Genomic DNA, 24,476 nt, shown 5'->3' on the forward strand with positions numbered 1-24,476 from the left:
CTAGTCCGACCTCCTGCACAGCGCAGGCCACAGAATCTCACCCACCCACTCCTATGAAAAATCTCACCCATGTCTGAGCTATTGAAGTCCTTAAATCATGGTTCAAAGACTTCAAGGAGCAGAGAAGCCTCCCTCAATTCAACCATGCCCCATGCTACAGAGGAAGGCGAAAAACCTCCAGGGCCTCTCCAATCTGCCCTGGAGGAAAATTCCTTCCCGACCCCAAATATGGAAATCAGCTAAACCCTGAGCATATGGGCAAGATTCACCAGCCAGATACCCAGGAAAGAATTTTCCATAGTAACTCAGATCCCATCCATCTAATATCCCATCTCAGGGGATTTGGCCTATTTACCCTGAATATTTCAAGATCAATTACTTACCAAAATCCCATTATCCCATCATACCATCTCCTCCATAAACTTATCGAGTAGAATCTTAAAACCAGATAGATCTTTTGCCCCCACTGCTTCCCTTGGAAGGTTATTCCAAAACTTCACTCCTCTGATGGTTAAAAACCTTCGTCTGATTTCAAGTCTAAACTTCCTGGTGGCCAGTTTATACCCATTTGTTCTTGTGTCCACATTGGTGCTGAGCTTAAATAATTCCTCTCCCTCTCCTATATTTATCCCTCTGATATATTTATAGAGAGCAATCATATCTCCCCTCAACCTTCTTTTAGTTAGGCTAAACAAGCCAAGCTCCTTAAGTCTCCTTTCATAAGACAAGTTTTCCATTCCTCGGATCATCCTAGTAGCCCTTCTCTGTACCTGCTCCAGTTTGAATTCATCCTTTTTAAACATGGGAGACTAGAACTGCACACAGTATTCCAGGTGAGGGCTCACCAGTGCCTTGTATAAGGGTACTAAAACCTCCTTATCCCTACTGGAAATGCCTCTCCTGATGCATCCCAAAACTGCATTAGCTTTTTTCACAGCCATATCACTTTGGCAGCTCATAGTCATCCTATGATCAACCAATACTCCAAGGTCCTTCTTCTCTTCCGTTACTTCTAATTGATGCGTCCCCAATTTATAACTAAAATTCTTGTTATTAATCCCTAAATGCATAACCTTACACTTCTCACTATTAATTTTCATCCTATTACTCCAGTTTACAAGGTAATCCAGATCCTCCTGTATAATATCCCGATCCTTCTCCGAATTTAATTGAGGCCTGTCCATCCAAGAAAGCCAGAAGTCAGTACATTTTGCCAATAGTAATATATTTACATTAATCCAAAAGGTTGGGCACTATCCCTATAAAATTACAGGAAGAGAACCTTTTAAGTAGTAAAATTTGGTTTATTTGTGTATGCTGTCTCATACAAAAGTATAACAAGGTTTTACAGCCTATATGTACAAATAAAGTCAATGTCAAATATACAAGTGTAATATTTGTAGCTACTGTAATGAAAAGACAAACGGTGAAATGTTCATAGGTCTAGTTTCTAGGAAAAATGATTGTGGGGTAGGATTTGATTTTTCAGAGACAGACAAGAAGATGAGAAAAGTCAGAAGATTTCTTGGAGGTAAGGGAGCTGTTCCAACTTCTGGGGCTGCGTTGGGAGAGTTTCTGTTGCCCACTACTAAAGCAACACAGCAGGCGGAAGTCTGGCACTCAGGGAGCATAGTGGATAGAATCAAGGAGGTGAGGGTAGTAGAACAATTATGTACTTTGGGTTTTGAAATGGACAGCAAGCCAGTGAAGACTTGAGGACAAAAGATGTTTCAGGGAAAATGTTATGGGAGAAGTTAGGATTAAGGAAAGGCCATAAAGGAGGAAATTACTGTAGTCAAGATAAGGAGGAGATGCTGGAAAGTATAACCATTTGGGGATGAGAAAAACTATATCAGTGCAAAAATCTGGCCTCTATGCTGTTGAAGTCCTGGGTTATTTCCTGATTAGCTTTTGATTAACAATCTCTAGGGAAGTAAAGAGCCATGAAACTGAGCTTTCTTCAGCAAACAGACGAAATGACTAATTTTACTGTGGTAAGTATCACGCTTTTTGTCAGAGTAATTCCTCTGGGAAGAATACAGGGAATAACAATCAAGAAATGAAGTCCTCAGTAGAAAAAAGGAAATTTGAGATGGGGATGGTATCTGGAAGGGAGTGAAAGGCACAGAAGTGTTTTAGAAAATATAGTGATGCTATCAGTCTGGAGAGCATCAAAGAATGTACCGGGGGCAGTGAATATGTTTATTATCATGACTGATGAAGTGAAAGCTTGGAGGAAGTACACAGGCTACAAGAGTAGAGTAGAGGAGAGAGGTTTATTTGGCTAAAACAGGAGCTGCCAGTATGGATTAGATGGGAGGATAAAAACCAGGAAATGGGAGGTGGAGGAGAAACTAGGAAAGGAGGATGCAACAAAGAGAGCGTGCAGCGCAGATATTACAGGAGATGAGGTGGTTCTGGAGTGTATTGTGGGCCCTGTCTGGCAACATGGCAGGTTTTTTGAGGATCCAGAGAATCATGCAAGACACAGTTGCAGGGCAAAGGAGGATGGAAGTCTGACATGGACACAGAAGAATTTTATATATCACAGGTGATTGCCTCTAGCAAGTGATCTGCTTTTCCTTAATGTTGGTAAATAGGTTAAGAGAAATATGGTAGGCACTCTGTGCAGAAGGGCAGGGGATGAAGTGGGGAAAAAAAATCTCACTGCCCTGTTAACTACATATATAAATACAGTGAGAAGGAAATAGAAGACATCTGCTACACAAATACATCAGTGGTGAAATCCTGGCCCCACAACTTAATGGCAGTTTTGCCACAGACTTCAGTGGAGTTGGGATTTCACCCCAGAAGTACTTCAAAATGGCAAATTAATCTGAGGAAATGAGAACTTAATTTAATTATCAATGTACATCATGTCATTTTCAGACTCTTCTATATTCTCTTTGCCTTTGCTCCTTTCTGGTAGGATTGTTTGATTTGTGCTGGTATTCATAAAACCTAACAGGATTTATTAAAAAAAAATCATTAGTTTAAAAGTATTCTGAAAATAAGCTCTTACAATAACTTTTGGGGTCTTTGGGGAGCTCTACAAAATGTAAGCAGTCGGTGAAAAGCTACACTAGACTGCACCATTTTTGCATTTTCCGCTTCAGACAATAAAAACCTTTGTTTTAGTTTCTAGTCAATTTCTGAGTCTCATGCAGTGATAGTACTACAATGGTTGGGCAGAAAATGCTGCAAGGGAATTCTTGAAAAAGAATGGAAATATTTTTACATAATTAATCTTGGGGTGGGGGGAAATTTGCTATTACTGCCACTTTTAACAACAGTCCATTATTGCAAACTTTGTTGAGAGAAATAGAGGTATATGGACTTAGACTCAACCATCTCATGACTTTGTGTCGAGTGATCTGTGCTTTACTCCAGAACTGAAAACTACTTTTAATGTTTGGGGAATCTTATGCTTTACTATGCAGATACTCTTGTGTGTTCCATATTACCTCTTCCATGACTGGGAAAATTTCAGTCAGTTGTGTTTATATTAGCTAGGATTGTGGAGTTTGTCATGGTAAACTTTGTGAAAAATCAGGGAGGAGAGATGGCAATAAAGTCGCAAGTCATTGATAGAGGCCCAGGCCCAGACAGCTGTTAAATGAGTAATCTGTAATGTTTTGAGACCTTTCCATGTCAAGACCTTGTGGAGTTCTTAGTTACCTCCCCTGATAGTATCGCTTTTATTTATTGACAGACAAAGATTAGACATGGAAAACAGCTATTAGGTCAGACTGTCCTCAGCCACAGTGCAAGATTGTTAATGTGTATCGCCTATTTCTTAGTCTAGACAAAATTTAAATGCCTCCAACAGTGAGGCTTCCCCTTCCAGTGATACGAGGTCAGATCCTAAAATTGGTGTAAGCAGGTATAACTTCATTGAAGTCAATGGAGTGACACTTATTTACATCCTTTGATAATCTGGACAATTACTATTCTCCTATTACAATTATTAAATACATTGTGGTAATGCCTAGGGTTCAGCCAGGTTCGGGGCCCATTGTCCTAGGTACTGGATAAACCTGTAATAAATGAAAATCCCAGCCCCAAAGAGTCCGTGTTGCAATATGTCTTGCTGTTGGGAAGTTTTTGCAGATCTGCAGTCAAAATGCTCCTTTTCATAGTTTCATCCTCATTACCTCCCTACATAATTCCTCTTCCTCTTTGCCATTTACAGCCTTTTATTGAATTGTTCACTTGCACTATTTTGCTTTGCAATTATCATTTCAAATACTCACTTGTATATTTTGGAACTGGTCTATTGCACAAGAGGTTATTTTTGCTTAAAGTATCTGCCATGGAAGAAATAACAGCTGAACAGTAGTTAACCTACAAAACAAGCAGTGATTGCTATGTTAATTCAGTTTCTGTAATCCTTCAGATTAATTATCCTTTGCAAGTCTAAAATTGAAAATCTAAGCAGTAGTTATAATTAAATTTCATAAATAGCATTTCTATTAAATCAAATAGACTGAGCCATAAATATCTACATTTCTATTCTGTATATATACACAGATATCTATAAGTGGCACAAACTTTCAACCAGAAAAACAGGTGGCTGAATGTATCTAGTTTAAAATATTTCTTGAGTGTTGCTGTTGAATTTGGCCATCTAGCTTTACATGTGGTGTCAACATTATTTATTGAATACAAAGTATTTTTAAGGAGCAGTGAAAAATGTATTGAAAAAAAGTTCTGCAATAAAAGTAGTAAGATAAGCCACAAGGCCAAAAGTCAACTGTGGAGCTCTAGTGACGTGGAAAACAATAAATGTACTACTTAGTACTTGGATAGTGCTTAACATTTTAAAGCTGTTTTACAAATGTTAATGTTTATTTAAAACACCAGCCGCTTGTCATCAGAAACTTAAGATGGAATTTCCTTGTATTATTAGTGTGGCATATTTGTAGGTTAGAATATCTCTTTGAAATGTCTGCATTTAATATGCTAACAAGTCAGTGTAGATCATATCAGTGAAAATATAACTTATGTCAGCAGCTGTAGGCATTTTCATAAACTATGTATAATTTTACCATATAAAAAAAATCCAACTGCCAGCCAGTGTCATATCTAAATAGTTAATTTTTATCTCTGTCAGAGCCATGACATTCAGCCTTAGAACAACACTGCAGGCGTGAGACTTTTTTTTTTTTTAAACTAGCTGGAAATGGCATTTATGCTTTGCTTGCTTTATATACAGTAGAATTTGGATTTATCAATATGCACTTTGAGTGACCATTGAGATCCGTGGATCAAATCTTACCTTCCGAAAGCTGGTGCCCATGTGTTGTCCCCTTGCTTAAACTGGTCCATAGGGTTTTTGATTGCATGGAAGTGATTTCAGTTTCTGTATTTTCAAAGACGGGAAAATAGTTTCATGGGTTTTTGAATGTCACTTGACTGCCGTAAGAGATTTAACAATGGAGGGCTTCAAGGGTTAGGTTTAGGCAGAAAGCTACTTGAAGAGAATTGAACCAGCATTTACCTCAAGAGAACAGTCCACTGGAGGGAGAGGTTGGTGTGGCAGGACCAGCAGAATGAGAGAGAAATGCAGTTACCCTCCCCCTTGTCTCTAACATTTGGCAGGCCAGTGAAGATTCTCTCTCTCTCTCTCTCTCTTTTTCCACAGAAACAAACAATAAGGCCACCAGGGGCCCTAATGGCAACAGAATCCTCTTTCCTTTTCCATTCCTTGTAATGTAAAGTGAACCAGCTAAGGCCTACATGTCAACACCACCCCCTCCTTGTAGAGAAGGTCAAGGTCCAGTCCAAACAAAAAATGAAGAGAATATTAGCAAAAGCTCAACAAAGTATATAAAAAGTGTTACTTGTGATTCTAGAGATCTAAGCCATTTCTCTTGCTCTTTCATTCCACTAAAATATTTAGACAGATTGTCCACCCTATTACAAATAAAGCAGAGACACGTACTGAGCAAAGACATCTGCAAATTACAGCTACGTAACTCTTAACAGACATAGAGCTAGATGCACAGCCCCACTTCTGCCTGCTTTGCACTGCTGAGGTAGGAACAAGCACCCAGAAGCCTGCCCTAAAGAGTCATTTGGGAATTCCCTGTGGCATAGAGAGAGGGTATATTGAGAATGCAGGTGGTAGGGCTGGAGTACCCTGCATTCTGGCCTATCCTCACTGGGCTAATTGCCCCTAGGGAATCATCATATACGGCATGAGTTAAAGCGGTCGTTGGGTTACTAGGACTTGTGTCATGACCCATTAAGTTTCCAACTGCTTCAGGAATCCAGGAAGGTGTAAAGCCAGCTGTAATTCCTTATCCCTCTTTCCACAGCAGCACCCAATGTGAGTTCAGAACTTGGAAAGATTGCACCTATAATATTTTTATCACCAGCTAAGAAGTATTAGCTATTTCTTGGAACTTTTTCAAAGTGTTCTGTTTCCAGAAACTAGTTTCATACTTTTAATTTAGTAATAATAAACCACAAAATATCCATGCTAGCTCTTCCTTCCCCACGAAGTCCAAAAGCTTCTTCTGAGCTCACCTGAATGTATCCAAACTATTTTAGGCCTCCCCGTCTGTACCCACTTCACCCGATGGCCCTTTCTCCAGGCAGCTTCTTCCTCTCTTTCACCCTATACACACACACGCTTCAATGCAATCCCTAAAGGGTCCCCTGACTTCTAAATCCCTCTTCTGAATTCAGCTCTTTCAAATCTCTTCCTTCATTGCTGATATTCCTTGAGTTTCTACGTGGGAGGTTCTTACTGACTGCTGGGTTTGGCTCTAATGTGTTCTGGCCTGGGGCTTCTACCGCTCAGGGGTCCAGAAATATGTTGCTGGTCTATGCCTCTTGGGAGGCTATGGATTTGATGAGATTTTTGGAGACAGGACAATGGCCCTTTCAGTACAGCCAGAATTACTGCCAGCCACCAACAAGGGTAGAAAGCTGAAAATGTGGTATTTATCTGAACCTTTACCAACTTCATAAAGTTTCTGGTTCTGTTTCAGATCAGGAGCTGAGAAGTTAAAACTGGTTCTTACTTATTCTCTCTTCTGCATCCCCCCCCCCCCCCCGGACAACCCCGACCCCATAAACCAGTAACTTTATCCCTAACTTACAATGTGTAAAACTAACAATGTCATTATCAAAAAAGGCTCTTTTAGGAGCCAATTAGATGCATTTTTATTGTTTGCTATAAGAGCTATTTGGCTCTGCTTGTCTATCTTGCTTATTCCCAGGGCCACAGTTCTAAAGTAAGTCTGTGATTCTTTGATGACTCTAAAGTAAAAATAATCTAATTGTTCTAAATTATTATGAATAAACAATCAAATCAGGCAGTTTTTTGGTATAGATTAGGTGGAGGGGAAGATATTTTCCCTGCATATTCAAGTAGGCTGTTCTAGGCTCTGGCTATGATATAAATTAGAAAGGCAAAGGCTTGTTTGGAAAGAGCACTCAAAGCAAAACCATTAGACAGCATAGCTAATTGATTTCAGTGCGGTCTGCTTATGCCAAAACTGAAGTTTGAATGAAACTTTTGCAATATGCTGGCTATCTTTCACAATAATATGAAACAGGTTTCAGAGTAGCAGCCGTGTTAGTCTGTATTCGCAAAAAGAAAATGAGTACTTGTGGCACCTTAGAGACTAACAAATTTATTAGAGCATAAGCTTTCGTGAGCTACAGCTCACTTCATCGGATGCATTTGGTGGAAAAAACAGAGGAGAGATTTATATACACACACACAGAGAACATGAAACAATGGGTTTATCATACACACTGTAAGGAGAGTGATCACTTAAGATAAGCCATCACCAACAGCAGGGGGGGGAAGGAGGAAAACCTTTCATGGTGACAAGCAGGTAGGCTAATTCCAGCAGTTAACAAGAATATCAGAGGGACAGTGGGGGGTGGGGTGGGAGGGAGAAATACCATGGGGAAATAGTTTTACTTTGTGTAATGACTCATCCATTCCCAGTCTCTATTCAAGCCTAAATTAATTGTATCCAGTTTGCAAATTAATTCCAATTCAGCAGTCTCTCGTTGGAGTCTGTTTTTGAAGCTTTTTTGTTGAAGTATAGCCACTCTTAGGTCTGTGATCGATGACCAGAGAGATTGAAGTGTTCTCCAACTGGTTTTTGAATGTTATAATTCTTGACGTCTGATTTGTGTCCATTCATTCTTTTACGTAGAGACTGTCCAGTTTGGCCAATGTACATGGCAGAGGGGCATTGCTGGCACATGATGGCATATATCACATTGGTAGATGCGCAGGTGAACGAGCCTCTGATAGTGTGGCTGATGTGATTAGGCCCTATGATGGTATCCCCTGAATAGATATGTGGACAGAGTTGGCAACGGGCTTTGTTGCAAGGATAGGTTCCTGGGTTAATGGTTCTGTTGTGTGGTGTGTGGTTGCTGGTGAGTATTTGCTTCAGATTGGGGGGCTGTCTGTAAGCAAGGACTGGCCTGTCTCCCAAGATCTGAGAGAGCGATGGCTCGTCCTTCAGAATAGGTTGTAGATCCTTGATGATGCGTTGGAGGGGTTTTAGTTGGGGGCTGAAGGTGATGGCTAGTGGCGTTCTGTTGTTTTCTTTGTTGGGCCTGTCCTGTAGTAGGTGACTTCTGGGTACTCTTCTGGCTCTGTCAATCTGTTTCTTCACTTCAGCAGGTGGGTATTGTAGTTGTAGGAATGCATGATAGAGATCTTGTAGGTGTTTGTCTCTGTCTGAGGGGTTGGAGCAAATGCGGTTATATCGTAGCGCTTGGCTGTAGACAATGGATCGAGTGGTATGATCTGGATGAAAGCTAGAGGCATGTAGGTAGGAATAGCGGTCAGTAGGTTTCCGATATAGGGTGGTGTTTATGTGACCATCGCTTATTAGCACCGTAGTGTCCAGGAAGTGGATCTCTTGTGTGGACTGGTCCAGGCTGAGGTTGATGGTGGGATGGAAATTGTTGAAATCATGGTGGAATTCCTCAAGAGCTTCTTTTCCATGGGTCCAGATGATGAAGATGTCATCAATGTAGCGCAAGTAGAGTAGGGGCATTAGGGGACGAGAGCTGAGGAAGCGTTGTTCTAAGTCAGCCATAAAAATGTTGGCATACTGTGGGGCCATGCGGGTACCCATCGCAGTGCCGCTGATTTGAAGGTATACATTGTCACCAAATGTGAAATAGTTATGGGTCAGGACAAAGTCACAAAGTTCTGCCACCAGGTTAGCCATGACAGTATCGGGGATACTGTTCCTGACGGCTTGTAGTCCATCTTTGTGTGGAATGTGATCATGTGCCAGCAATGCCCCTCTGCCATGTACATTGGCCAAACTGGACAGTCTCTACGTAAAAGAATGAATGGACACAAATCAGACGTCAAGAATTATAACATTCAAAAACCAGTTGGAGAACACTTCAATCTCTCTGGTCACTCGATCACAGACCTAAGAGTGGCTATACTTCAACAAAAAAGCTTCAAAAACAGACTCCAACGAGAGACTGCTGAATTGGAATTAATTTGCAAACTGGATACAATTAACTTAGGCTTGAATAGAGACTGGGAATGGATGAGTCATTACACAAAGTAAAACTATTTCCCCATGGTATTTCTCCCTCCCACCCCACCCCCCACTGTCCCTCTGATATTCTTGTTAACTGCTGGAATTAGCCTACCTGCTTGTCACCATGAAAGGTTTTCCTCCTTCCCCCCCCTGCTGTTGGTGATGGCTTATCTTAAGTGATCACTCTCCTTACAGTGTGTATGATAAACCCATTGTTTCATGTTCTCTGTGTGTGTGTATATAAATCTCTCCTCTGTTTTTTCCACCAAATGCATCCGATGAAGTGAGCTGTAGCTCACGAAAGCTTATGCTCTAATAAATTTGTTAGTCTCTAAGATGCCACAAGTACTCCTTTTCTTTTTGCGAATAATATGAAAGTTTCACAAGATACCTCATTTGAGTCATGTTATTAAATGCCTCCCCAAAGAAGGCTTACTCACGGTTGTCTTGGGTGTTGCTTTACATGTATATCTTACTGCTCCCTTAAAATAATGTGGTATGCTTTTGGGTATTAACTTAGTACTTCCCATCTTCAGAATGCTATATAAAAATCAACTCATCCTTACAATAGTCCTGTCAGATAATGTTTTCCTCCTCCTTTCATGTGGTGTAAATGGAGACTCAGCTAGGTTTAAAAAACATTGTGGAACTAACATGACATTTGCTGCAATCACATTGTTCAGCCCTTGTTTGTTATACAGCTTCCCCCACCCCAGGTCTGTTTTGATTGTAAGATCTTTGGGGTAGAGGGTCTCTGTTACTCTGTTTGTACCATACCTAGTGCACTGAGGCCCCTTTCTTGACTGGTCCTTATGCACTACTGCAATAAATGTGATTAATAATTCCCTTGTAATAACAATGGGGAGCCGGTGTGAAAGTCAGGATCAGGAGTTCCTGACTTCAAATCATATCCTCAGACCACTAGGCCACAGTGGTATTCATCAGAGATGAGTCAAAGACTGCGAGGGGGGGCTGTGCTGCCCACCCTCTGGGACTGAGGCGGGTGGGCCATGCCGCCCACCCAGGGCTCCAGGGCTGGTGGAGCTTGGGCAGCCAGGGGCTGGGGAAGGGGCGGGCTGGCGACCTGGGGGGGGGGCCTCTGGGCTCTGGCGGGACCTCGGGCAAAAGGGGTGGGCTGGATTGGGGCTAGCCTCCCTGAGCCCAGGGTTCACCTTCCCCCCAGCTGTGAACATGGCCAAAATCAGAAGAACCCGGGTTAAAGTACCATGTAAAAGGCTGTTCTTTTAGCATTTCCAGATTATGGATATGAGTTAACAGTGGGCCCTCGTTGCCAAGAAGGCCAATGGCATATTGGGCTGTATTAGTAGGAGCATTGCCAGCAGATTGAGGGAAGTGATTATTCCCCTCTATTCGGCATTGGTGAGGCCACACCTGGAATATTGCACTATTTCACAAGGAGAGTGGTGAAGTACTGGAATGGGTTACCTAGGGAGGTAGTGGAATCTCCATCCTTTGCCCTGGTCTACACTTTGTGGGGGGGTCAACCTAAGATTCACAACTTCAGCTACGTGAGTGCGTTCGAGGATTAATTTATCACGTCTAGATGAGACACGATAAATCGATCCCTGATAGGTTGATCACTACCCACCGATCCGGCAGGTAGTGAAGACCTGCCCTTTAGAGGTTTTTAAGGCCCAGCTTGACAAAGCCTTGGCAGGGATGATTTGTTGGTGTTGGTCCTGCTTCGAGCAGGGGATTGGATTAGATTGACCTCCTGAGGATTCTTCCAACTCTAGTATTCTATGATTCTATGAGGCGGGGCAGGGGTGGGGCAAGGGTCTTCGGTTTAGTGCAATTAGAAAATTGGCAACCCTAATCCAAACCTGCAGAGCAACAAGGTTCACCAATCACTGCATCAAAAAGCAGGTTCAGAAATGTTGAAAGATGAATAGAAATGTACTTTTTAAATGTTTTCTTTAGTCTCTCTTCGTTACTTTCTTTTTCCTTTTGTTCCAGGTTTGCAAGATAATTTTCCTTTCGGACCACCTCCCATGTTATGATTTTTTGATCCAGGCTGTCCGGCAGATCTCTTTCTGTGGAAAAAGACATAAACACACCTTTATCAAAACACATGTGTGTGTTGGGCGGGGGAGTGGGGGAGACGGGACGGCATGTGTGTACAGGAAGGAAGGTCAGTGAGTTGCAGGTTTGCTATGCTAAAATTTGGGGGTTAAATTGTGGATTTACTATGGCAGAAGCATCAGGATATAGTGTAAAGAATTGTGCCTTACCAGTTTTCCTTTAAATGCAAAGTTTAGAGTAATTTCTTCATTGTAAGGGTGTTGACCTTTCTAAAAAACTGTCTTTCCTTAGCCCAGATGTGACCTCATTCAAGACTGCTTTTATGAATGCCCCAGGTTTACTGATGCACAAATACTGCAGTTCTAAGCTATTTACAAATATTATAGGTTGGTTACTCATTGACTGTCAGACCTTACCAATGCTCCCCAAATAGCAGTGAAGGAAAAAGAAAGACTCCAACCAAGAGAGGAGTGAGCTGACTGGCAGTTAGAAATAGCTAGAGGCAGGACAGTCAGAAGCCCAGTCCTTCATTTACTTATTTGAGGTTTTACTTTAAAGGCAGGAAGTCCAGAAATACACAGAGGCTCAAAGGTGTTAGGGAGAAAGAGCAGAAAGGATCAAAAGAATTGGGATGAAGCTTCTACAAAAAGAAAGTCTAAATGCCTTCCCTTAGTTCCTAACTCCTCTTCGTCTAGCTCTAAACCCATCTATAAGGGGTTGACTCTGATTCCATCTCCACTCCAGTCTGTCTTGAAGCACTTCCTCAAAGTCTGCAGGTAATCAAATCCTTTTGTATAACATCCAAGCCTCTAGTTACAGATCTTTCAACCCTTCCGTTCCCCTCCATTTGTAAGTTTAACACCTTGTTTCCTATATAGTCTTATATGATCTTGTTTTCACATGCGCAAACCATCTAAGCATGATTTCCCTCAGCTTTTCTGTATTTGGTACCACCTTTACACTTTCCATAATTCATTTGCTCCAAACATGGTCCATCCTTGTAACTCCAGGCATCCATCTCAACATTTTCATTTCCACTGTATTCAAGATTTGCTCCTGTCTGTTCCTCAGTGTGCAGCATTCATTGCCATACAAAGGCACAGGCCTAATTACCATCTTGTGGATCTTCATTTTGATAGACGTTCTCCTATTGCAGATAACTCTGCTCACTTCTCTCCATTTGGTCCATGCGTTTCCTGTTCTGTTTATACTGCCATTATCCTGTACTATTGAACTTAGGTACTTCCCCAGCTTCTAATATCCTTTACAAACTCGACACCCTGCTCTTTATGTGTGAGTGCTGATCACTTTAGCTGAAATTTATGTCAAGTTTTCTATCACAACCCCCGAACCCTCCATTGCAATTTTAGCCATATAACCACTTGGCAGTGAAACAATGGGTACTAGTCTCTCTTGTATGGTTTGAGCATTGTTTTAAAGTAAAGAAACAATGTTTCAGTTACATTAACAGCAACAGAAAAGGAGGAGGAATCTGTTTTTTCAGACTTGTTTAATATATAGTATTGCTATTTCAACAGTGGAATTTTGCATGCAGCCAGTTGTTAAATGTTTAGTCTTTTTATACAATGAACATTTCCTTCCATGATCTAAATGGGATTTAACCTGTGGAGATCTGGGTTCAAATGCACTTTATTGTCTAGGCTATAATAATAATAATAAATTAATAAGCAGTATTCAAGCACTGCAAATAAAACATCATAAGTTCAGCCTCTTAATACTCAAATATAAATGCATTTATTTATTTGATTTATAAAAACAAATGGATGGCCATGGAAACCTCTGGGCAACTGGACATCCTTTAATTTCATAATAATATTTGAAATGCAGTGGACAGCTCACACAACTTCCACAAATGCCTGGGTAAAAAATAGACCTTGCAGTCTGCCTTGAGGGCTCACTTATCTGGGCTCTGGCCCACCAGGGGAAGGAGTGAATTCAAAAGAGAATTCTTGCAGAGAATGCTCTGCAAGCAGCCCTCTCCTGTTTGACAGAGCTACAGCTACAGTGGCACTACTGACCTTGACTACAGCAGTACGCCAAAGGATGGGAGAGGTGGTCTCTCAGGGAGCCAGGTCCCAAAACAATTTAGAGCATAATAGATCAAACCCAACACCTGGAATTCTACTCCAAAGCATATTGGCAATCTGCACAAATGGAATGAGGGGGGTCTACTACAGGAGAAACATTCTGATATTATTAAATTGTATGCACTCTTTATAATAGAGGACACTGCAAAATGAGCATTAGAAGCTGAAGTATAGTGAGTGCATATAAAAATATCTACCTTTAAAAATAATAAAGATGCTACCATTTCTGGCAATGTTCCCTCTCTCGCTCTCTAATGGGAAATTCCACTGTAGACAGTAGAACCCATACATGGTTTTAAGGATGCCACCTTTACACTATTTGCTAAAATTCAGAAGCTGATTAATAACAGAAATATCAGCTTATTCATTAAAATTCTCCAATTTAAAAACATTATTACAAGCCTATTTATTCATCTTTAAAAGTACAAATGTGGCCATTTAATTATATTGTACAAAGCAAAGTTGATGCCTTGTGGAAAACTCTAAACCCTCTTATTTTAGAAGCGAGATTATAAATCATATTTTTACATATGTATTCTCACACTGTTTATGACTAAAGACATATCAATGAAAACAAGCTTTTGTTTTTTGAACGTTTATTTGCTCTCCTCTGTTTCTTATTCACCACCTGTGGTCAGGCTCCTCTGAATCACCTGGTTGCTAGCTGTTTGTTAACAACTCACCCAGATGTTCCTTTTTGTGCTCCATCTTTTTAAAGATTCTTCTGAGAAACAGTTGCATGTGGCTAATAATGATAAATGGTGGTGCCAAGGCTGGACGGCCATGGTATTCCACAATCAGGTTGTAACACTGAAATTTCCAGAAGATGTCTGCGTTGCCCTGAACAACTTGAAAAGTATAACTTTAACCAAACAAAAACAGTATGTTAAACTTTTCCCCCCATAATCCTAAAATTCATTACTAAAAAATCAAAAGTATCATTTTCCCTTCAGTTTGAGTGAATGCCACCCCACTGCCATCACTCTCTCGTTGTTCCTCTTTAAAATAAAAGATAAAGTATGTGCACCTCATTAGAGATTACATTACTTGCAGTAATTGCCTTCAGACAGTAGACAATAAGACACAAGCCTTTTAAAGATGGTAACTGCAGTTTGCCAGAGTAAGGCTGTGGCCTGGTCTACACTTAAAAGTTAGCTTGGTATAATTATGTCGGTCAGGGCCGTGAAAAATTCACATCCCATAGCTATGCCAACCTAACTTTTAAGGGTAGACCAAACCTATATCAGGCAACCATACTGAGCCAGATCTTCAGCTGGTGTAAATCAGCACAGATCCATTGACTTCAAGGGGCTATGTCGGCCCCTAAACCAGTCAAGGGATTCCCCTATGAGAGGATCCTCTATGGACAAGTCTGCCAGGTTTACAGCTGCTTTCACCTACAGATTTGTATATATGTAGATTTTAGCTGATTTTTTTTGGTAAAAAGGAGAACGTTTCTTTTGTTTTTTTCCTTTGAGGGAGATAGTGAAAGGGGGAGGGGAAATTAAAACCTGTGTGATCATAAAAGGACAAACTGAAGATTACCACTAATTAGTAAAATTGCTAATAAATCTAAAATGATTAGCTGAGCATTTATGTATATGTATGCATGCATTCTTAATAACCCTTCTCTTCCCACCCACAATCTCCATCTCAGAATTAATTAATTGACACTTGCCTGAACATTGCAATCAGGAGATTCATAAGTAGCACATTGGTGACCAATAAGAAAATGACCAACAGAAGTATGACAAGCCAATTGGCATAGGTATTAGAACATAATGGTGAATTTTCTTGTGGACTCTTCAGGGTAGAGGTACAGTTCTGAAGACGCATGCAAGATGCTTCAATGGCATGAGGTAGGGGGAAATAAAACAATAGTTTTATACGTCTACATTGCAATTTAAGCTGTAATTGTAGCGTGGGTAGGTATACCCACACTAGTTTTAACTGAGCTAGTACAAATAGCAGAAGCAGTGAAGATACTGTGGCACAAAGTTGTGCAAACTTGTGCAAGCTAGGAACTTGGGTTACGTATCCAGCATCCCTGGTGGGCTTGTTCATCCCATGCAGATTTAGTTTATGCCACCAGATCTTCACTATAATTGTCACCTGTGCAAGATGGATTAAAGCTAGCATGGGTTTTCTTTCTATACCTTAAATGCAAGGGTGGACATACTCAATGTGTTCTGCTGCCATGTTTAATCATTAAATGGTCATGACAGCCTCTCAGTTTGTTTGCCATCAAGATGATGGATTTTGCTCAAGAATTTAACATTATGCCTGAAGTTCGAGGTCATAGATAAGTAGAGTGTGAACAACGACTGTATTAGCATCCCTTAACCTGTCTTCTTTTAAGAACGAGAAACTCAGAGAACAAACAATGCATTTTCTGTTAAGATACAAATCAAAAGTAGTGACTACTGATTACTTAATATAAGATATAATCTCTACTAGATGTAACCACCTGGGGAAACTCATTCTGAATGTATCAGGTTTACTAGACTTCAAGCCCCACAGAGGGTGCTTACATCAAACGCCACGTTTGTAGCTTCAGCTCTTAGAAGAATGACTCTCTACTGCTTGAGCTACAGGAATAATTCCTTCATCTGAAAGCAGCAGATGACTCAACTTTTTAGGTGGACTAGAGGGTAACAAAGAGCCAACGTTTCTAGTGTGGGTTCAATATACAAATCCATAATGTGCCTTTACTTTAGAAATGTGAGGGATATGCAGCTGCAGCAGGACTTAATTGTCAGAGCTACAGATCTTTGCTGCTCCTCCAGTGCCAAGGTGGCCTTCACAACTGGCCATTAGGAGATGTCCAAAAAGAGGTTTTCAGAGTCTACTGAGGCCTATTGACTATTCTCTTCATCTTAAACAAACCCCCTCTGAGTGCCTCAGCAATGTTTACCACCTTGGAATTTCGCCTTTCAGGAAAATGTGCTTGAAGCTCCTTTAAACCTTTTGTTATTTATTGAACATCTAAGCAAGTTTTCAAACTTCAATTTTCTTTCAGGAATCCTGCAAATAGATACTTGCAATTGTCTTTTCTATCATCCCCAGCCTGTCCTGTAAATCTTCTGATCTCTTATCAATTAGTTTTGAGTTAGTTTTAGCAGCTGTGATCTCCCACACTCTTGCCTCCTAGCTGGCACCTCTTGGGTATGCATTTAACAAGAGAAAACTCTCCACAGGAACCTGCCGTCTCGACTTTCATGCTATCTCTGACGGCTTCTCCAAGACATCATTTCATCTGCTAATAAACAGAGTGAAAGTGAGGGAAGGCTGGCTTGCTTTATTTATTCCATTGTACTTCTTGGATCACTCTCTATTTCCTCATGCTTGATTTGGATTTAAATATTGTTAATGTTTGGCACTGCTGAGAATGAGGATTCTGTAGCATTCTATCAGACTTCCTTAAAATATGGCCTACTCTGGATTTACTGTTTCTCCATGGGTAATGCCACAATAGTGCTCTTATGTTCATGTACTTCTATTTCTGGTAGGTCAATTGGTTTGTTTTTGTATATTGTTTGAAATGCCTGATCATATAGCTACCAGCCTCATTCAATTTTGGATAATTCACTCTGAACGTAAGGTGGTGCTGCCTCCTGATTGTGACCTTGAAGTACAAGGACTTGTCTACATGCAAAGTTGCACTGGTTTAACTAAAGCTGTGATTTTTCTTAAAGTTGATTTAGTTAAACTGGTGCAAAAGTTTGTGTAAATGCTCTGATTTCAGTTTACACTAGGCTTATTTGGGTTTAGGTTAAGTCAATTAGGAACAGGTTTAATGAAATAAGTCATTGAAATAAGGTATCAACCCAAGGGTTTGCACCAGTTTAACTAAGGGTATGTCTATGCTACCCACTGGATCGGCAGGCAGCGATCGATCCATCAGAGGTCAATTTATCACGTCTAGATGCGATAAATTGACCCCCGAGTGCTCTCCTGTCAACTCCTGTACTCCACTGCCGTGAGAGGCGCAAGCAGAGCCAATGGGGGAGCAGTAGCAGTCAACTCACTGCAGTGAAGACACCACAGTGAGTAGGTCTAAGTACGTCGACTTCAGTAACGTTATTCACGTAGCTGAAGTTGCATAACTTAGATTGATTCCCCCCCGCCCAGTGTAGACCAGGCCTAACTCAGTTTAACTGTGTAGACTGCATTGATACTGCAGCACAACTTGACAATATACATTATAACATCCAGATATTGCAGTGCAAAATGTCATTACATCATAACATGCAGACTTTTCCTTACAGGACAAAGATAAGAAAGTAACAACCCCAGTACCATACCTGTGCTCTGATTAACGGTACTTATTCTATGGTAGTCTGATCAGTTAAAAACCAATTTCTCACTGTCTATTTCATCCAGTGGAATCTGCCCAAATATCTGAAGGTAGGGACGATAAAGCACCCTTCTGAATATCCATTCCACTCGGCTGTCATCAGGATGGAGTAAGGCTTGAGTCGTCACACCATAAGCAATGAGCCACACACTCAGGAAAAAGAGAAGAAAACATCCTTCATTTAAAGGAGAGAAAAAAATGTTGACAAATTAATATACAGAGCAGGCAGAAGGTTTCGCTCGTTTCCTTAAGAGCCTATTTTTTAAGGTGGAATGAGAGAAATTCTTGTGCACACTTTCCTTTTTAACCCTCTGCCATCATACTATTCTTGTTTTGTGATCAAGATTCCCCTTTGTGACCTCTTTGCTGACCATTCGAGCTAAGGGCATGTTTTAATTCAGACTCTTACCCTTACGTGATTAAAAATGTGCCTTATTGGGGTTTTCAAACACAGGTTCTCTGTGAGATTTTGCAGTAGGATTGACGGCCTTGCTGAAAACAGGGTAACCTGAATCATAGAATATCAGGGTTGGAAGGGACCTCAGGAGGTCATCTAGTCCAACCCTCTGCTCAAAGCAGGATCAATCCCCAACTAAATCATCCCAGCCAGGGCTTTGTCAAGGCTGATCTTAAAAACCTCAAAGGAAGGAGATTCCACCACCACCAAAGGTCTAGCTAGCCCAGTATCCTGCCTTCCGACAGTGGCCAATTCCAGGTGCCCCAGAGGGAATGAACAGAACAAGCACTTATCAAGTGATCCATCTTCTGTCGCCCATTCCCAGCTTCTGGCAAACAGAGGCTAGGGACACCATCCCTGCCTATCCTGGCTAATAGCTATTGATGAACCTATCCTCCATGAATTTATCTCATTCTTTTTTGAATCCTATTATAGTCTTGGCCTTCACAACATCCTCTGGCAAAGAGTTCCACAGGTTGACTGTGTGTTGTTTGAAAAACTACTTCCTTTTGTTTGTTGTTTAAACCTGCTGCCTATTAATTTCATTTGGTGACTGTAGATTCATTTTAATTAGATTTTATGATTGGACAGCTAGCTGAAAGCCTAGGTATTTTAATCCTGCAGGAGATCATTTGAAATTCCAGTTAGTAAAACAGACAAGAGGTAGTGGGAGTATCTCAGACTTTTGCCAATTTACTTTGTGGTCTGAGATAATTCCAAATTTGTCTATACATGGGGACTGTGATGTTGAAATTGTTAAAAAGGAGCAATTGATGATCTGGAAATATTTCTTTGTGATCTTCATTTGCTATTTGAATTTCATTAAATAACTGGATTTGCCCTATTTTAGAAACCACAAGTGATACAGCAAGATGAAAAAGGAGTTAATAGGCAGTTTTGGCTTGCCTTTCTATTCAAGGGGAAAAGTCTGATGTTATCCCATTTGATGTACCTTTGTAGCCAATATCATTTAGTGAAATACGGTTCTCTTTCTTTGATGTAGGGCTCAATCCTGTACCACTGAAAATAATGGGAGTTTTTCGCACTGATTTGGATTGGGAGCAGGATCAAGTTCATATTTTATGGCCTTCTCTAGACTAGAGCTTTTGTTCACTTTGTAAAATGTTAATTGATTGTGTGACTTAACACAATTATAAATTAGGGCTGTTGATTAATCACAGTTAACTCAAAAAAATGAATTGCAATTACAAAAATTGTAATTAATCACAGTTTAAACTGCATTGTTAAACAATAGAATACCAATTGAAATTTATTAAATATTTTGGATGTTTTTCTACATTTTCAAATATATTGATTTCAATTACAACATAATACAAAGTGCACACTGCTTAATTTATATTTTTTATTACAAATATTTGCACTGTAAAAATAAGAAATATTATTTTTCAATTCACCTCATACAAGTACTAGAGTGCAATCTCTTTATTGTGAAAGTGTAACTTACAAATGTAGAATTTTTTTTGGTTACATAACTGCACTCAAACAAAACAATGCAAAACTTTAGAGCCTATAAGCCACTCAGTCCTACTTCTTGTTCAGCCAACTGCTAAGAGAAACTAGTTTATTTACATTTCTGGGAGATAATGCTGCCCGCTTTTTATTTACAATGTTACCTGAAAGTGAGAGGCATTCACATGGGACTTTTGTAGTCAGCATTGCAAGGTATTTATGTGACAGATATGCTAAACATTCATATGCCCCTTCAAGCTTCGGCAACCATTCCAGAGGACATGCTTCCATGCTGATGATGCTCGTTATAAAATAATTCATTAATTCAATTTGTGACTGAATTCCTTGGGAGAGAATTTTATGTCTCCAGCTCTTTTACCCGCATTCTGCCATATATATCATGTTATAGTAGTCTCGGATGATGACTCAGCACATATTGTTCATTTTAAGAACACTTTCACTGCAGATTTGACAAAATGCAAAAAAGGTACCAATGTGAGATTTCTAAAGATAATTACAGCACTCAACCCAAGGTTTAAGAATCTGAAGTGCCTTCCAAAGTCTGAGAGGGACAAAGTGTGGAGCATGCTTTCAGAAGTCTTAAAAAAGCAACACTCCAATGTGGAAACTACAGAACCCGAACCACCAAAAGAGAAAATCAACCTTCTGCTGGTGGCATCTGACTCAGAACATAAAAATGAACATGTGTCGGGCTGCACAGCTTTGGATTGTTATCGAGCAGAACCCATCAATATGGAGGAAGTATGAAGGGACATATGTATCTTTAGCACATCTGGCACATATATATCTTGTGATGCCGGCCACAACAGTGCCATGAGAACACCTGTTCTCACTTTCAGGTGACATTGTGAAGAAGAAGTGGGCAGCATTATCTCCTGCAAATATAACCAAAATTGTTCGTCTGAGCGATTGGCTGAACAAGAAATAGGACTGAGTGGACTTGTAGGCTCAAAAGTTTTACGTTGTTTTATTTTTGAATGCAGTTATTTTTTGTACATAATTCTACATTTGTAAGTTCAACTTTCCATGATAAAGAGATTGCACTACAATACTTGTATAAGGTGAATTGAAAAATACTATTTCTTTTGGGGTTTTTTTACAGTGCAAATATTTGTAATAAAAATAAATATAAAGTGAGCATTGTACACTTTGTATTCTGTGTTGTAATTGAAATCAATATATTTGAAAATATAGAAAACATCCACAAATATTTAAATAAATGGTATTCTATTATTGTTTTACAGTGTGGTAAATCACGATTCATTTTTTTTAATTGCTTGACAGCACTATTATAAATGTAGTAGACCCTGCACAAACACTGTTCATAGTGATGGTTTAGCCTAGTGCTCAGCCTGGAGGAGGTGGGAGCTGCAGCTGTAAGTTACTCGCATTCTGTAAGCATAATTTGCAATAAAAACCTACGAGTACTGTGTATGTGACACTACACAAGCATGAATACATGGTTTTCATTTATCTTCTTGGTACTTCAAGCAATGGGACATAAGTGTTCCAATTATTCCACTGGTGCACAAATGTGAACAGTCTGGTAGCTTTTAAATTTATTAATCTTAAGCCTTGTCTAGAATAGAGTTTCTGCTGAGCCCTAGGGTGAGCTAGGATGGGAAACAAATGTTTGTACATGGCTATATTAGTATTTACAGTCAGATTAATTCCATGTTAATTATTAACATGTGCTGTTTGACCTATATGATTAACATACCCAAATAAAAATCACCAAACTGTTCAGGTCTGTACCCACGTGTGGTAACTGGAACTCTTGTACATTTCCTGCAGCTGTAGGGTAGTAAATGAAAACACTGTATCAACACTTCTGCCTTATAAACACATTTTCATTATAAATTATGGTTAGAAAGCAGCTCCTACCTCCACCAGGCACTAACCCAGATTATCTCTACAGGGCTATGTGCCTCCCTGCCACTGACATAATGGTAGAGTTCTTCTGTAACTGGCTTGTCTCCCATTTCAGATTCTTTGCTCCAAAAGAACACAGGCCCAGCTCCTCAAAAGTATATAAACACCTAACTCTCATGGAAATCAACAGGACACAGAAGCCAAAATACCTCTAAGGATTGGAGCCCCAACTCCTGAACCAGACAAGCAGTTATGTTTAAACCTAAAGGGAACAGGAAAAGAGAGACCAGGACAGTGGGGAAGGAGAAATAAATGGCAATCTCACTGCACATCCTCCCAAATTGTAAAGGAGTAAAGCAGGGTAGAAGAAAGAAACAAAGTGCTCAATTAACAGTTGCCCTGCACTTTTGTATAATCGCTTACTGCTGTGCTAACTGGGTGTAAAATGCATTGGGTTAAACGACTATACAAGGTGCAAGGCAATGCTGAATTGGATCCAAAATGTATGTGCTACAGACCTCTCTGAGAGGAGCCACATCTGGCTGATAACTCTTAACAATGATGCTACAATATAAGCGAAACTAGAGCACTTTAAAAAAGAAGAGCTATACACTGACTTCCTTAAAATTATAATGCTCAAATTTTTGTTTTGTTTGTTTCATTGCAGAATCCTCAAGTATTTCTCTTTGGGAGAGCTCATACTCACCATTCTTTCCACAATTATGATCTTTGGCCCTAGTTGCTTGTGAATGGCAAAAATATGTATCAGTCTCAGAGTGAACACCATGAAATCAATGGCAAGTATTGTACGGCCGGCTTGAAATGTTGAGTTCAGCATTCTGCAAAACAGACCAAATGAAACCGCCTCAGACACCACCCAGATACCTTGTTTATAGAGTTACACATGTTGATTCAATGTGTAGAATCCAGGCAAGGAAAGGATGTGTGCTTAGGGTTTGTATCTCACATGAGCCACAACCATCACACTTTAAAAAGAATGTAACATCTGCCAATGAGAAGCACCCAGCCACTGCAGGAACACCAGCCTCCCCACGTCACTGTGTGAGGCCATATAAACCACTAGGACTACAGAGAGGTGAGACAAGTGAGCACATCGATTTGATGTCGTCTCAAAGAGGAAATGATGTTTCCCTGTGCAGGTGTTTCTATGTGTTAGATATGTTTTTCTGTAGTCTGTGTGACACCCTCTTTAGCCCAGTGGAAGTTTAGAGCTCACTGAGGGGTGCTTTCAGCCCAACTTACCACCAATATAGACTCTACTGTCTCAAAACTGATGAAAAATAAAAGCCACCAGAGCCTTCCCTCAGATGCATGCATGAGCCTCCCGTGGACTGTGGCAAGAATAGTTCAGGGGGGAGGAATAGCTCAGTGATTTGAGCATTGGCCTGCTAAACCCAGGGTTGTGAGTTCAATCCTTGAGGGGGCCATTTAAGGATCTGGGGCAAAAATTGGGGATTGGTCCTGCTTTGAGCAGGGGGTTGGACTAGATGATCTCCTGAGGTTCCGTCCAACCCTGATATTCTATGATCCCTTGTTATAGTACATGCTTACCTGGCTTCGTATTAGAGATATCTGACCATGTCGCATGAAAAAGATACAGGGCAAGACTCTTGAAAGATACCAACCTGCAGGTAACTCCAATTATAAACAGAAAGATGGCCACCATATCACACTTATTCCAGTTATCCTCCACATACAGTTTAAATTTCTTAATTAAATTCATGTCTTCATCTGTAAAGAAACTCTGCAAGGGAGCAACAATTGTCCATGTTAGCTTGCCAGCTCTTGTGATTTTAGTGTGAGTCCTGTGATGTTTGCTGTTTTTCTGCAAGCCCCAGCTCCTCAAGTCAAGTGATTACATGAGCATCTCAGCTTTTTCTTTTTTTAAAAAAGAAAGTATGTTTCTGACTCCCATGGTAATAGAGAAAAGCTTGAAAACATGACCCAACTGCACACTAGAAGCTCTAGCCGCAGAAAGCAAATCAAAATAACCCAACATATATTAGGCTTAAAAAATTTCATGATATTTAATCTCATTAGTTTTTTGGAGGCTGACTCATAATTTTTTTTCACTGGGGGTTGGCCATATCTGTTTCTGTTTTATAAAAATCTTTTCAATCAGACTGATCTCAATTTCCAGGTATTGGTGCCTAAACAGCGTATTTAAACCCTGGATGCTTAAACTGCCACTAACTAGCTTTGAGCATCCAGACAGCAGTTGGCTCTCTTACTTAGGTGTCCATGTCTACAACATTGGGCTCTTGATGCTTTATGGATGTATTACAAACAATCCTCAGCCCAAACATCCTCTGTGATCACCTCAGTGTGACAGGATACAACAGTCTGACATAATCTCTATAAAATATGCTCATCTGATTTGTGACACCCTCTGAGCTTTCACCATGTTGCAAGCCCTGGCTGTTCAGAACTTCCTAGTAAACATGGGGCTATAACGCTTATCCTCAAACTTCAGGAGCACTGGCCCCCTACTTCTCGAGCTAAAGGAGAAGGCCCACTAATTCTTTTTGCGTCAGGGTCTATGACAACAAGGTAAGCAGTCCAGGTACCCCCCGAGAGAG

The 24,476-nt window shown here is 40.3% G+C and overlaps 1 protein-coding gene across 1 annotated transcript in view; it reads right to left on the reverse strand.

Moving 5' to 3' along the window:
• Window positions 1-1,235: 1,235 nt before the first annotated feature.
• The window catches only part of TRPM5 (transient receptor potential cation channel subfamily M member 5), a 70,822-nt gene continuing 47,581 nt past the window's right edge, over window positions 1,236-24,476 (reverse strand). The window contains 9 exon segments of the mRNA XM_043516574.1: window positions 1,236-2,961; window positions 4,254-4,344; window positions 5,844-5,916; window positions 11,470-11,602; window positions 14,383-14,561; window positions 15,378-15,523; window positions 18,056-18,231; window positions 22,579-22,715; window positions 23,523-23,641. Coding sequence (XP_043372509.1) covers window positions 2,858-2,961; window positions 4,254-4,344; window positions 5,844-5,916; window positions 11,470-11,602; window positions 14,383-14,561; window positions 15,378-15,523; window positions 18,056-18,231; window positions 22,579-22,715; window positions 23,523-23,641 — 1,158 coding nt within the window. The 3' untranslated portion in view covers window positions 1,236-2,857.

This window comes from Dermochelys coriacea, chromosome 6 (assembly GCF_009764565.3).
Source record: "Dermochelys coriacea isolate rDerCor1 chromosome 6, rDerCor1.pri.v4, whole genome shotgun sequence".
NCBI lineage: Eukaryota > Metazoa > Chordata > Testudines > Dermochelyidae > Dermochelys > Dermochelys coriacea.